This window comes from Micropterus salmoides, unplaced genomic scaffold, assembly GCF_014851395.1.
Source record: "Micropterus salmoides isolate LMB-PRFRI ecotype aquatic unplaced genomic scaffold, ASM1485139v1 Ms_hic_scaffold_21, whole genome shotgun sequence".
Lineage (NCBI taxonomy): Eukaryota > Metazoa > Chordata > Actinopteri > Centrarchiformes > Centrarchidae > Micropterus > Micropterus salmoides.
In genome coordinates, this window is record NW_024041262.1 from 18,896,343 (window position 1) to 18,909,447 (window position 13,105).

Sequence of the window (13,105 nt, forward strand, 5' to 3'; positions counted from 1 at the left end):
TTTTTCAATGTCCACCAGAGAGCACTGACAAGTTTATTAACTTTTTTTTAACTGTCAAATGTCCAACTCAATACATATCTTGGTCTCCAGCCTTGCTAGCAGCTCAGTGTTTTGAGCTTGTGCTAACGTCAGCGCCCTAATATGCTTACAGTGACAATGCTAACATGCTGATGTTTAGCAGGTGCGTTGTTTACCATCTTAGTTTAGTGTGTTAGCATGCTAGAATGTGCCAATTAGCACTAAACACAGAAGGTGTGCTTGATCAGAATCAGGTTTATTGCTATGTAGGTTTTCTCATACAAGAAATTTGCCTTTGGTTGTTTTGGCGCATAACCCTCACAATAAACATAAAACAAAGAAAAAAGAAAAAATTACTGCAAAAGTCATTAATATAAAATAGAAATTTGCAACAAAAAAAGAGTAAGATATATGTTTTCAAATAAACAGCTAAATGATGGAAATGTCATTTGTTTTGCAGGTATGTGGTCATAAACCACCACAAAGTAATGGACAAATAAAAATTTTGGCCTGTGAGGGAACATAAATGTCTGTACTAAATTTCATGGCAATCCATCCAGTAGTTGTTGAGACACTTTAAGGCTCAAGAGCAGGACAAAAGAAGGTGCTACATTATGTGGACAGGTGATACAAAGCTGGTCACTATGTCCAGGTCATATTTAGCACAAGTACACTGTGGAGTCCACCCAGCCAAGCCAAAACCCTGGGTAGACAGGCTCAGTGAAGGTGGTGTGGAAGGTGTGGAGGAGGGTCAGTGCATTACAGGTAATCCTGAAGAACGACAGTGCCCCTGCTGACCAGTCCAGATAGACCCCTACTTTATTGGAGCTGGGTGGGATGGATACAGCAGTGTACATGTCTTTGTGCCAGGTTTTGTAGCCATCTTTGGTGCAGCTTAGTCCCCAGGAAGACTCATTTTTGCCTAACCAGCTGTTGTGGCCTTCTCCCTTCCTGCACATCCTTCTGTAGGCTACTCCTATGAAAGATCTCCCACTCCATTCTGTCTCCCAGTAGAAGCGTCCAGTTAGTCCCTCTGTGCACAACACCTGTGTCCAGAAATCAAACCTGTCTGGGTGATCAGGATATGGCTGCCTGGTCCAACGCGTGGCTTTCCTGTTTCCCTCTGACAGAGAAAGGTCTCTGTGTGCTGTGTTTGGGTCCAGGGTGAGTTTCTTGGTATCTGATGAGACAGATCAAGAATGTCAGTAAGTGTTATACCTTAGTCACTGCTGTTTTATGAGTTTAGAAAGTCTGGTTACTCACATTTCTTTGGACCTGGCTGAATCCTGGATTCACCACACTGTTCCACACTAAAACATAACCGAAGACAACAGTTTTATGACACTTGTATAATTAATATTGTATGCAGCAGAGATGTGTTCCTTGTCAAAACCTGGCGCCTACATTTCCCATAATGCAACTCAACTGCCAACAGGTTGGTTGGACATTCAGGTGTGTTATTAGCAGCTAATGTAGCCTCAAGGCACCAGCCTCAAGCAGATATGAGCAGCGGGCTACAGAGGTGTGGTAAGCTCACTTCTTTCTAACTCCACACCCCTAGATTTTTCTCATTTTCAAGCTTGTACTCTTCAGCCCCAACAGAATTTATAAGACTTGCAGCTGCGCACACACAAAGCTTCATACAACTTTTTTCACATACGCAGTAGTAACTCCCTAAGACCTGTAAACAGACTTTGATGTGAGTTCCCCTTTAATAATGCAGAAATGTTCGAGTTGCATAAGAAATAAATCATTTTGGAGATATGGCTTAAGCCTGACCGGTAGGCTACTGGATTTAGAGGTTGATAATGATGCTGATTTTTTAAAGTTAAAAAAGTTTGATAACAATACATAAGTTAAACTCATAAAATGAACACTTTTGATTAGGATCCTATTAGATTGATATTAAAGAACCATGATAAAGATACTGCATGCACTGAGATGGAAATTTTACAGGTGAAAAATAAACTTGTGCTCTGTGGTGGACAAACAACAGCATGTAATTACCTTAAATATATCTTTGGTATTTCTATACTACATATTGGCCGGTACCTATATGTCTGTGATAAGCTAATTTCGGCCAGCTGATCTATCATTCGAGCCAGAGCTTTCGGGCTCTAGTTGGCACCACCCTTACCTGAGTTTCTGCAGGCTGCACTGTGGGTCGTCAAGCAGAGCAGACAGCAGCTCCAGGCCTGAGTTTCCTGGGTGATTGTAGCTCAAGTCGAGCTCTCTCAGAATGGATGAGTTCAAAGCTGATGCCAGGAAAGTGCAGCCTTCCTCTGTCACCCTGCATAGGGACAAACTTCAAAACAGAAACCAAGATATTTAATCCAACTGATCTCCATGACAAAGACAGCAACAACAAAATTTGCATGTTTGGCTCTGTACTGTATGCCGCTGTTAAATAATTCATCTGGCATGGAATTTCACTCAAGGCACTGACATGAGTGTTTCCAGTTTACAGTGAGCGCTCCCCAGTCCACTAGAGAGCTTTTTGACTCCTATGTTCTGAAGGTCGTTGTCAGAGAGGTCCAGTACTTTCAGCTGGCAGGAGGTTGAGCTGATAACTGAGGAGAGTGCTTTAGAGCTGTGCTCTGTCAGGTTGCAGCTCCTCAGTCTAAACAAACAGAAAATAAAGAAAATGAGAAAACCACTTGCTTTGAACTCGGAAATTGAAACATCTTTGTTGGACTTTTTAAAAAAAGGAAAGAAACGTGTTGAGTTTTGACCTGAGTGTCTCCAGTTTGCAGTTCTTCAGTCCGTCAGAGAGCAGTATTAATCCTGCATCTGTCAAGTTGTTGTTACCCAGGTCCAGCTCTCTAAGTTGTGATGAGCTGATGCCCTTCGCCAGGCTTTCACAGCAGGTCACAGTGAGATTACATCCATTTAGACTGCAGCAGGAAATGCAATATAAGAAAGGTAAAGCATGTGATAAAGAAATGCCCACTTCTGCTCCACTATCTCCTGAGGGAAATATCATGCTCTTTAGCTGCTAAATGCTCCAATATGTTCGACAGCAAGTCAATACTGAGGGTTTGTTACTACAAGCGACGCCTTTCACATTACATATGAATTTCCATTGTTAATATAAAGATATTGATTATTTTGAAGTTGAATATTGGAATCTTTTTTCACTGCCAAATCATTTTGCCTGCGCTGCCAACTATTGTTGACTCCATGCTCTTTTTTTTTTCCTACACCCTGCAAGTGAGTGTAGAGGGACCAGGACTTGTCTATCTAGTGTATGGTGTCACTTTTTAAAGTTTTTTAGATAACTTGTTCATCATACCAAAAATAATCTGAGCACTGAAGCTGACTATCTTTAACATCAGGGGCAAAAGAAAAGCTTTAGCGCTTGCTGTCTACTTTTAGAAAGCACTTACTTTGCCACTTGAGCGGTTTTCACGACAGGCAGCAGCATCAGAAGACCTTCCTCTGACCTGGTGTAGTTGCTCAGTTCAAACACACTCAGCTCTTCTTCTGATGTCAATAATACAAAGACCAGAGTGGCCCACTGGGCAGGTGAAAGTTTGGTTCTGTTAAGACTGCCTGATCTGAGGTAGCTCTGAATCTCCTCCACAAGAGAGTGGTCATTGAGCTCATTCAGACAATGAAAGAGATTGAGGCATGTGTCTGGGGATGGACTTTCCCTGATCCTCTCCTTTATGTGTTTAATGATCTCTGTTCTTGTTCTTTGGTTTGTCCTGTTGCTGGTCATTAGATGTTTCAATAGAGTCTGATTGGATTCCAGGGACAGGCCCAAAAGAAAGCGCAGGAAGATGTCAAAATGTCCGTTTTCACACCGCAAAGCCTTTTCTACTGCTTCTTTGTAGAGGATGAGCTCTGACGAATCTCTAAACAGGAAACGTCTTGAAGCGGACGACTTCTTGATCAAGACGTTAAAGTTGTCGTTGTTGAACGTGAGGTAGACATACAGCGCCGCAAAGAATTCCTGGACGCTCAGATGAACAAAGCAGAACATCTTCTCCTCACACAGTGTCAGCTCCTCATTGAAGATCTGTGTGTAGACTCCTGAGAACACGGTCGCCTGCGTGACCTTTATACCATTCAGGATAAGGTCGCTCTCATAGAAGATCAAGTGGCCTTTCTCGAGCTCTTTGAAGGCCAGTTTACCCAGTGACATGAGGTTAGCTCTCACGCATTCAGTGTTTGACTCTCTTCTTCCCAGCAGCCTCTTCTTCGTGGTCTCCACATGCAAGGACAAGAAGTGTATGTACATTTGAGTGAGAGTCTTTGGCGTGTCTTTACTGTCTGCCGTCACCAACTTCTTCTCAAGAACACTCGCTGCCATCCAGCAGAAGACTGGTATATGGCACATGATGTGAAGACTCCTGCAAGCTTTCACATGTGTGATTACCCTGTTTGCTATGCTCTCATCACTAATTTTCCTCCTAAAGTACTCGTCTTTCTGGGGGTTGTTGAAGCCTCGTACCTCTGTCACTAGATCAATGTACTCCAGAGGGATCTGACTGGAAGCTACCGGACGAGATGTTATCCAAATAAGTGCCAACGGAAGCAGTCTTCCCCTGATGAGGTTCGTCAGAAGCAAAGCAATTGTGGCTGGCTGTGTCACATCAGATATTATTTCACTTTTGTTGAAGTCCATAGACAGGCGGCTCTCATCAAGACCATCCAGGATGAAGACCATTTTGCTTTTACCATAAGTAAAGATTCCTGTGTCTTTCGTTTCAGGGAAAAAGACACCAAGAAGCTCCACAAGACTGAAGGTTTTCTTTCTCATCAGATTCAGCTCTCGGAAGGAGAGAGGAAAGACAAATTCGAGGTTGGTGTTTTCTCTCTCCTCAGCCCAGTCTAGAGTGAATTTATTGACGGACACGGTTTTTCCAATGCCAGCCACTCCCCTTGTGATCACAGTTCTTACGTCTCGTAGATGAGCAAAGAGGTGATTGCAGTGGATTGATTTCTCCTTTGCCACATGTATCCTGGATGCCGCCTCAATTTGTCTCACCTCATGCTCCTTATTGACTTCACCACTTCCTCCCTCAGTGATGTAGAGCTCTGTGTAGATCTTATTGAGAGGTATCTTGTTTGCATCTGTCGTCATCCCCTCAAGCAAGTGACTGAACTTCTTCCTCAGAGTAGCTTTCAGTTTCTGTTGACATTCTGCGATCTTATCATCTGAAGGAGAAAATTAATTCAAAGGTTTTTTGTTATTATTATTTTTAAGAATCATGGTGTTCTTTCAATATGTCAAATTCCAAAATTAGATAATGTAGTGAGTAGTAAGAAGCACTCACTTTGGGGCTGCAGAGCACCACAGTTGTCTGCAGTGTCATTGTTCAATTCTTCTTCTGAAGAAACAATATTCCATGCAAAAGAAGAAAAAGATCAGCAGAGCCCAAACCCCCAGTTTCAGTTCTTCCCACATGTTATATACCTACCTTTGCCATTTGAGATGATATTGATGTTTATGTTGCCGATGTTAGAACCAATAATGGAGGGAGCGATCACAGTGCCTCCACTCTGAGCGGTGTAGCAGGGATGGAAATGATGAACCTCAGCCTCAATAGAGGGGACTGACTCAGAGAGAAATCAAACTCATTTTCAGCAGTTTATTACAAACATACAGTTACATTGGAGCAAAGTGATTACTGAAGCCAGATTTTAAGTCATGTCTGGTGTTTTTAAGGTTATCAATTTGTTAATAGTTTTTCAGTCAAATTTTATATTTCTTTTGAAACTGAACTTTTCCTTTGCACCCTTTTTCTTGTCTTGACTGGGTCTAATTTTTTGCCACAGAAGCTTTATATTTTGACATCCTTACCTTGAGAGACCATGTCTGTTTTATCAGCAACACTCGTTTTCTCCATGTTTTTCTCATGAGCTCCCTCGTAGCCGAAGCCTACATGATATCTGTTAATTGATACTCCTCAGCAATATTCTTTATCTGGATCTTGGAAATGTGACAACGTTCCTGTACGGTTCCTGTCATTTACCTCCAGCAGATCAAATAACTGGTCATGTAAACTACATACAAAAACTAACCACATTTTTGCAGATATAGAATGACTGGGTTCAGTCACAGCTAACATTAAAATCTTGCAGATTACTCTATGAAGGAAATGATCACCTTCAGTAACAACCGTGATATCCTCTGATTCAAACACTGACACTGGCTGCTCGTAAGTACAGCGGTTTTGCACGGAAATGACAAACTGTGACTTGCTTCCTTCCTGGGTGAAGAAAACAGGAAGCACAGCTCATAAAACAGTTTCATTTACAACAAAATTAACTTTAGTTTCGAATTATTATATAATATTATACAACAACAAAGACAATCGCTTGAGAATTTTAAATCATTTGACATCTGCAAATCCAAAAAGGTCTCAAAAAAGACAGAAATGTTCAAATAAATGATATCATTTAAAATATTTACTTCAGTTCATTCGGAAATAGGACTAAGAGTGTACATGTACAGCACGTCAAAGAGTTATTGGTCACTATAATCATTATGGTGAAAGTTGTTTTAAGACAGAAATAGTTTCAATCCTTTAATAACTTTACTGAAGGCAAATGCTCAGAAACACAAGAAAAGAGGATGAATAATATGCACCTTTCCATTTCAGTCCTAAAGGTCTGCAAGTAAAACAAGAAATGCATTAGAAGTCTTCAGATTTACATGAATTAGACCTTTCCTGAATTTTAAAACTACCTGTATAAACGAATTGTAAGCACATAAGCCTACCATGTTTTTTACACTGTCAGAAAGTGAGAATGTGTTTCTGCTCATCTCTGCAAGCGACTGCATCATACAAATCTTCTGAGTCTCTTCATCTTCTAAAGCCGCTATTCTGGTTGCCTCTTCTCTGTATGAAGAGATGAAGATCTTCAAAGTTGTCCTTAATCTTCTTCTCTTTTCTATCTTTCTGCTTTTCCTTGATGTTCTTGGAGTCTGAAATAAAAATTTCACTTAGGAAATTAGGAAATTTTAAGAGTGAAAGTTTAAACCCTCCACAATCGTAGTTAGTACAAAAAAAACTAGATGAGATTTTAGATTGGTTATATACAGTATTTTCTTTCTTAGTTTAAATCCAGGTGGCCGGTGTCCTATACTTCTGTACTATATAGCTGAATATAAATGTTTATCCCCCGTTTACTGGTTTTACATTTAGCATTAGTTTCAAGCATGTGCCAGTCCTGCCAATTGGTTATGAAAAGCTGATACAATATAAATACAATACTGTGTGATTAAAGATAATGATTTAAATTAATACTGGCGACCTGTCCAGAGTGTACCCTGCCTTTCACCCGATGCCAGCTGGGATTGGCTCCAACCCCCTGCAACCCTGTACGCAGGATAAGCGGTTGACGGATGGATGGATGGATGGATTTAAATTAATATTCATATTAAAATTTATATTTTAGAATCAGTAACAGAAGTCTACAGTCATTAATAAATGAATGCAGAATTACAGTAACTTGGATGCTAATTGGTACAATCCAACCTGTGCTCCAGAATACTCAAAACAGTGGCTTTAAGGACAGTTTAAATTGGGTAATATTGTGAAATATTTTACATGTAATGTAGTTAAACACAGTCAATTCAAAGACCAATGTGACCTTACCTGATATGAGTCATTTCTGTGACCTCCTGATGGATCAACTTGACTTCTGTCTCTGTAGCTTTCATTATAGGTTCAGTGTCATGTATAATGCCGTAAGGGCATCCCTTTGTGTTGAAAAGTGGTGGGAACATAAGTGCTCAGATTAGGGGTGTGGTGATACACTTGGGTCACGAGACGTGACAATGCACAAGAACAAGACGAGAAGATTTTTATCACTAGAACAAGACGAGAAGATTTTTATCACTATTTTAAAGACATATGACATGCTGAAATACATGAATGTGTCCTCCCCCAAAATATAATGCAGTAATCAGCAGCTTGTTTATGTAACATACAAAAAACATGAAACAGTGAAAATGTGTAAGCAAACTAGACTAGAAATATCCTCAGTGACAGTCAAATCTGCATCCCTCTGTTTCTCACTTGCAGTGGAATACAACGGCTTATATAATTTCTGTTCCATGTTTGGGCCTATTTTGGCTGCAAATCAAATAAAGACGTTTTTAAGAAATATCACTACAATAATTCAGTCACAGGTTCCACAATGGGAATTATGTTTGTTATACTAAAACATTAGTTCTGTTTCTGCTTCCACATGAATCTCAGAGCAACAGTTATATTGTGACGCTGATTTAGAAATAGCTGGTCATAACACTACAGCAAAACTGACAGTATAAATTGATAGATACATTTATGTTGTCTGTCTGGCTCATAAGTTATAAAACATTTTACCTTCAGTTAACTTTGCTGCAAGGTAATTATGTTTCATCCTGAAGAGAATATCCAGAGCACCATCTTCCCCATAAACCTGCACCAGTTTATCCACAGTTTGTTCTCTGCGGGCTTTCTTCAGCTGGATCTTCGGTATGGGTTGGTATCCCTTTCTCACATTCAGGATCAAGTACCCCTGAAATGTCTTCAGTGGACTTCTCTATTCCATTTAGCTTGTCCAGGTAATCTTTCAGCATTTTTTTGTTATTTGTTCAGGTCATTTTTAACTTTCAATTGTAAACTGAATGTGAAAGACAAAAAAACAATATGTATGAATGTATGTATGAAACAAAATTAAATACATTTACAAAATCAAAAGCATCATTAAACACATACAGAGTTGATTTGACAATATCTTTCAAATATAGGTTTTACTTACTGGAACATATAGTTTATTGAAATATTGAGTTTCAGGAATCAGTTTTACCTTTAAAAGTCTTTACATGTTTAATCTGACTAGAGTCAGTTTTCACACAGTTTTGTCAATCACTCTTCTCCAGCTACTATTACATAGAATTACTCCACATAACAGTGCAAATAATTTCTCATTAGTGTGGGTCAAGGTGCCAGTGCAGTGCATTCTTTATGGGGTTAACGTTGCTGTTTTTACAGTTCCAGTTTCTACATGCTGCAGTTGTGCCTCTTAAACAGATGGTGGAAGCAAAGTCCAAGTTGTGCCAGGTTTTGCTGTCTCCATGTGCAGTACATGCTGTGGCTCACATGAGTTTTTAAAGCAGATAATGTTAGCAATATTTGTTTGGAACAAGGTTTCTTTCGGGACATGCCTTAAAAATTCAAATAAATTTGGGTCTCTGCAGCACCTCTGGTGAATTAGATTTTACAGCAAATTCTGTAACATTTAAGGATTCACAGTTTTTCGAATCTGCCGTAAAACAATAGTCAGGTACTAATATGAATGTTGAAACAGGTTTCACATCATTCCTTCTGTTCATACCTACAGTCTATGGTCCATACGTCATACTTCATACATGCTTCTTAAAACCCTTTCAATGTAAGTAATGGGGGACAGTGACCAAACCTGTTTCAGTGTTCATACAGTGACAATGGTTTTAAAACAGACTTGAACAATTGCTGACTCATAATAATCAGGTGATTATACACTTGTGACTAAAATACTGACTCTCACTGTAAAACAGATTTGACTAATCTTAAATAAAAAAATATTTTTGAAATCCATGGCATTAAGATTTAACAAAAACCACATCATGTATCGAGGATCTAACCTGTAAGTAATAGTAGTTTATAATGCAAACACAATTTTATTTTTATACAACCAAGCAACTGTATGAGTTGGTGTCACTTTGTAACAAAGATGGTATCTCAGAGGTGTCATACTGTATTTCGCACATTACTTTATTCTGGGAATGTGTGGTTAATTACAAAAGTGTTGCTTCCTGCAGGCTACAAAACTTCAACAGATGCTGAATTGTTTCCAAACATGAATATATATGTGTTTAAACAGATATACATGTATGAATATGTTGTCTCCAGACTGTCTCTTACCACAATGATGCAAACTTGTTTTCCTACAGAGTTTTGGAGGCCTTGAATGCTGCAGCTTTGCCACACTAGTTTGGGCTAAATCCAATATATTCACAAATATTTAGCTATAAGGAGTTGTTCTTATTTCCTCCTCATTTGCTTGTGTAGGTGCTGCCAATGATACTAACCATACACAACAACTTGTTTCACTTTAACTGGTGGAGTTGTTGTTGTTTGACTCGACTGACCTCTCTCTTTTTGAACACTTTTTTACATTACCCTAAAAACACAGCATCTCTGGAAGATATTGACTTGATTTGTCTAACTCAGACTGCTGAAGCATCAAATTAGCTTCAGATAAACTTTTGAATACATTTTTGCACAAAACGAGGACTGTGGATTTTGTCCCCCATGACTTACATTAGCACATTAGGAAGAATATTTTAATGGCCAGTATGAAAAGAAGGAGTTATTACAGCAAGAAAGATATTTTCAATATGCTGTACATCCTGACATTTTTAGAAAATTGTGAACCTATCTTTTAATGTTCATTTAAAATTGTTTCGTTTTAAATTTTTCTAGGCAGATTTGAGGTGTCAGTTCTGGCTATTTGGAATAATGTGGTTACAGCTGATGGCTGTAGTTTTCAGAAGGCCTAGGTAGAGTCAACAGGGACAATCAGAGGCACCCTTGAGCAGCCAGAGCATCAGACAGTGCCCCTGAAGTAAGAGTAGGTTTCTCTGAGTAAAAAATAAAAGTATTAAGACGAGACCTCAAACTTTGAATGACTAAACTCTACGATCATCAAGAACAGCAGCTGAGTACATGTAACCTCTGTTTTTTGCTGTGATGTTCAAAAACGGGACCATTATTTATTTATCATGACTGAGCTGACTGTGCACACTGGCATTTCATCACCAACACACTGCTTTTCACCCAAACAGCTACACACTAGGCAGTATCTATTGAAGGACGGAAGAGCGTTACTCATTCACTTCCCCCAGTCGGATTACTTCTCCAAAGCAGTGCAGAACAGGAGTGTCATGACTCAGCTCTTGGCCCCATCCACTCTCTCAGTTGTGATGATGTAACAGATGGCATGTTCACCCTCATCGGTCACAACAAAGGAAAAGTCATGCCTAAATGTATCACAGCTACTGAAGCTCCATTTACACAATTAGTCTATTCTGGATACAAACGGAGCTTCAGTTAGCCATGGGAGTCTGCTACAAACAAAAATGCCATATTTTGGCTCTGCAGATAATACTGCAGGAATGTTATAGCTCCAAGAAGGCATGGAAGACCTGCATGGGTGTGTGGCTGCAAGATTCAAATGGCCCCATTCAAAAGGACAAGAGGCATGAAGCTGGATAGATTTTCTCTACTTCTGATGCTACTGGGTTATACTAGATATGTTTCCTGTCCTGCCTGCAGCTAGATTCAGTAAGGGGGAAGTGAGTGAAGTGCACTTAAGGTAGTGAAGCATGCACACCAATGCAAGATGTCTCCATCTAAGTCTGATAAAACCGTGTGACCATAATTATCCAGTCATCAGCTTTCCCAATTAGCGTTTTCCCTGAGCTTGTGTGGAGCCAAATCGCAAGGTGCAAGCACGTCAACGCCATTTTCGAAAGTGCTGAGTGCGTTTTTCACAGAGCGGTGGCATGGGAACACCAAGTGATGTCAGCATAGATAGCGACCATCTTTTTCCACTGCAAAACCAAGAGGGAAGTTCATATAAAGGGCTGGACTTCTTTCTCATGTCACAGTAAAGTCAAGAGTCAGTCTGCTGGTCTTGAGTCATACAAGAGTCTAAAACACACATTAAGTGTATAGTGCAGAATGGCAGTAGTATGACTGTAATAATACTACAATATGGAAAATTACACATTCCCTCACTGAGTGCCGATTTCAGCTGAGACCATCCTACTTTCTCTTCTCTCTGTGCTCTCACTCCTCTTCCCTCCTCTGCTCCTCTGTCTCTCATCAAGCGGGCAAGGCGTAGTGTGTGGTTGGTGTGAGATAACAAAGGCTGAGGAGTTCACCATTATATAACTTCTGTGGAGGCTGAGGAGGTGTAGGAAGAGGAGGAGAGGCAGCAGGGTTAGCACGTAGGAAAAGGAGGGCAGGAGAGGGCTAGTAGCCTACGTTGCAGTGCTCATTTGTCTTCCACATAACGCACACACACACACATGCTGGCCTCCTTTCCCTGCTCTCCATCGCGAATTCAGCAGGCTGCACTTGCAGATATGGCCTCATAATATTTGAACTTTTCGGTGTTTCAGCTTTGTGTTCCCACGCTGACAACCACACACAAAGATTTTGCTCTCTTTCTCTCTGACAGTGTCCATGTGAGCTAGAGTTCTGAGCAGGCAGCCACACACGCATGCAATCTCACACGCACAGGGCCACTAACTCTCAAGCACTGTGGCTCCCTCCAGCCCCACCCGCCTGTCCTCTGATGGCCTCCCACTCATGCCACATTAAACATTTAGTGAGGCACTCTGGATCTGTGTGACACCATCTTTTAGCGCCGCCAAGCTAACAGCTCTCACACTGTGGAAAAACATAGGTGCACACATGCTCGTCGGTGGAAACCTGATACAGCAGTCACACTATTCCCTTTACCCATCCCTATCTGTCTTATGCACATGCACGAACGCAAAGGCAAAATCAGTGGTTCAGAAAGTGAGCTCTCTGTGTTGAGAGCAAGACCTGCATTAATCAATATTGATTCCTGGAGTCTGTATGAGCATGTATACTTGTGTTGCAATGTGTTTGTGTGTGTGTGTGTGTGTGTGTCACAGTTTGTCTCTCTGCTGCAGTGAGGTGTGACCCAAGGTTGGGTGTATCCCAACCCCAACCAGTGCAGTAAAATGCTGCTGTGATGTTCCCTGCAATATTTTTGAAGAGATGTGAAGAGACAGGCCCTGGATGTCACAAATGCTGTTTCTCCAGCCAGTCGTATCCCCCATCGCGGGATTGTGTAGCTTCATTATGTCACCTAATTGTGATCTTACTGTCCGCCAAAATGCATTTTGTCTTAACAAGCTAAAGAATTCAGTACCATCTTCCCACATTTTCAGTGACTTCATTGAACTGGAAGACTTGGTCTCATGCTGCACGAGCCTATTCTCGCGAGGATTCCTACCCTTCACACACACACACACACACACCACTATCATCATCATCATCACTCCTCC

At 40.6% G+C, this 13,105-nt stretch overlaps 1 protein-coding gene and 1 long non-coding RNA gene across 2 annotated transcripts; both read right to left on the bottom strand.

Moving 5' to 3' along the window:
* Window positions 1-255: 255 nt before the first annotated feature.
* LOC119915851 (NACHT, LRR and PYD domains-containing protein 3-like) lies at window positions 256-6,200 on the bottom strand. Its single transcript, XM_038735618.1, has 9 exons — window positions 5,828-6,200; window positions 5,445-5,579; window positions 5,301-5,354; window positions 3,405-5,181; window positions 2,751-2,912; window positions 2,465-2,638; window positions 2,156-2,323; window positions 1,282-1,328; window positions 256-1,198 (listed from the first exon to the last, which is right to left on the bottom strand). The coding sequence occupies exons 1-9, from the start codon at window positions 5,871-5,873 to the stop codon at window positions 678-680; spliced, it is 3,084 nt and encodes a 1,027-aa protein (XP_038591546.1). The 5' UTR covers window positions 5,874-6,200; the 3' UTR covers window positions 256-677.
* Window positions 6,201-6,420: 220 nt separating this feature from the next.
* Window positions 6,421-8,630, bottom strand: LOC119915855. Its single transcript, XR_005447020.1, has 4 exons — window positions 8,361-8,630; window positions 7,629-7,732; window positions 6,749-6,955; window positions 6,421-6,639 (listed from the first exon to the last, which is right to left on the bottom strand). It is a non-coding gene; the product is annotated as an uncharacterized LOC119915855 (long non-coding RNA).
* Window positions 8,631-13,105: the final 4,475 nt, after the last annotated feature.

Excerpts from the sequence above, each read along its gene's own strand:
- LOC119915851 (XM_038735618.1), bottom strand. The coding sequence starts at position 5,873 with ATGGAGAAAACGAGTGTTGCTGATAAAACAGACATGGTCTCTCAAG. Across the intron at positions 5,182-5,300 it reads TGGTGCTCTGCAGCCCCAAA|ATGATAAGATCGCAGAATGT; the intron begins GTGAGTGCTTCT and ends TTTCTCCTTCAG. Across the intron at positions 1,199-1,281 it reads TCAGCCAGGTCCAAAGAAAT|ATACCAAGAAACTCACCCTG; the intron begins GTGAGTAACCAG and ends CTGTCTCATCAG.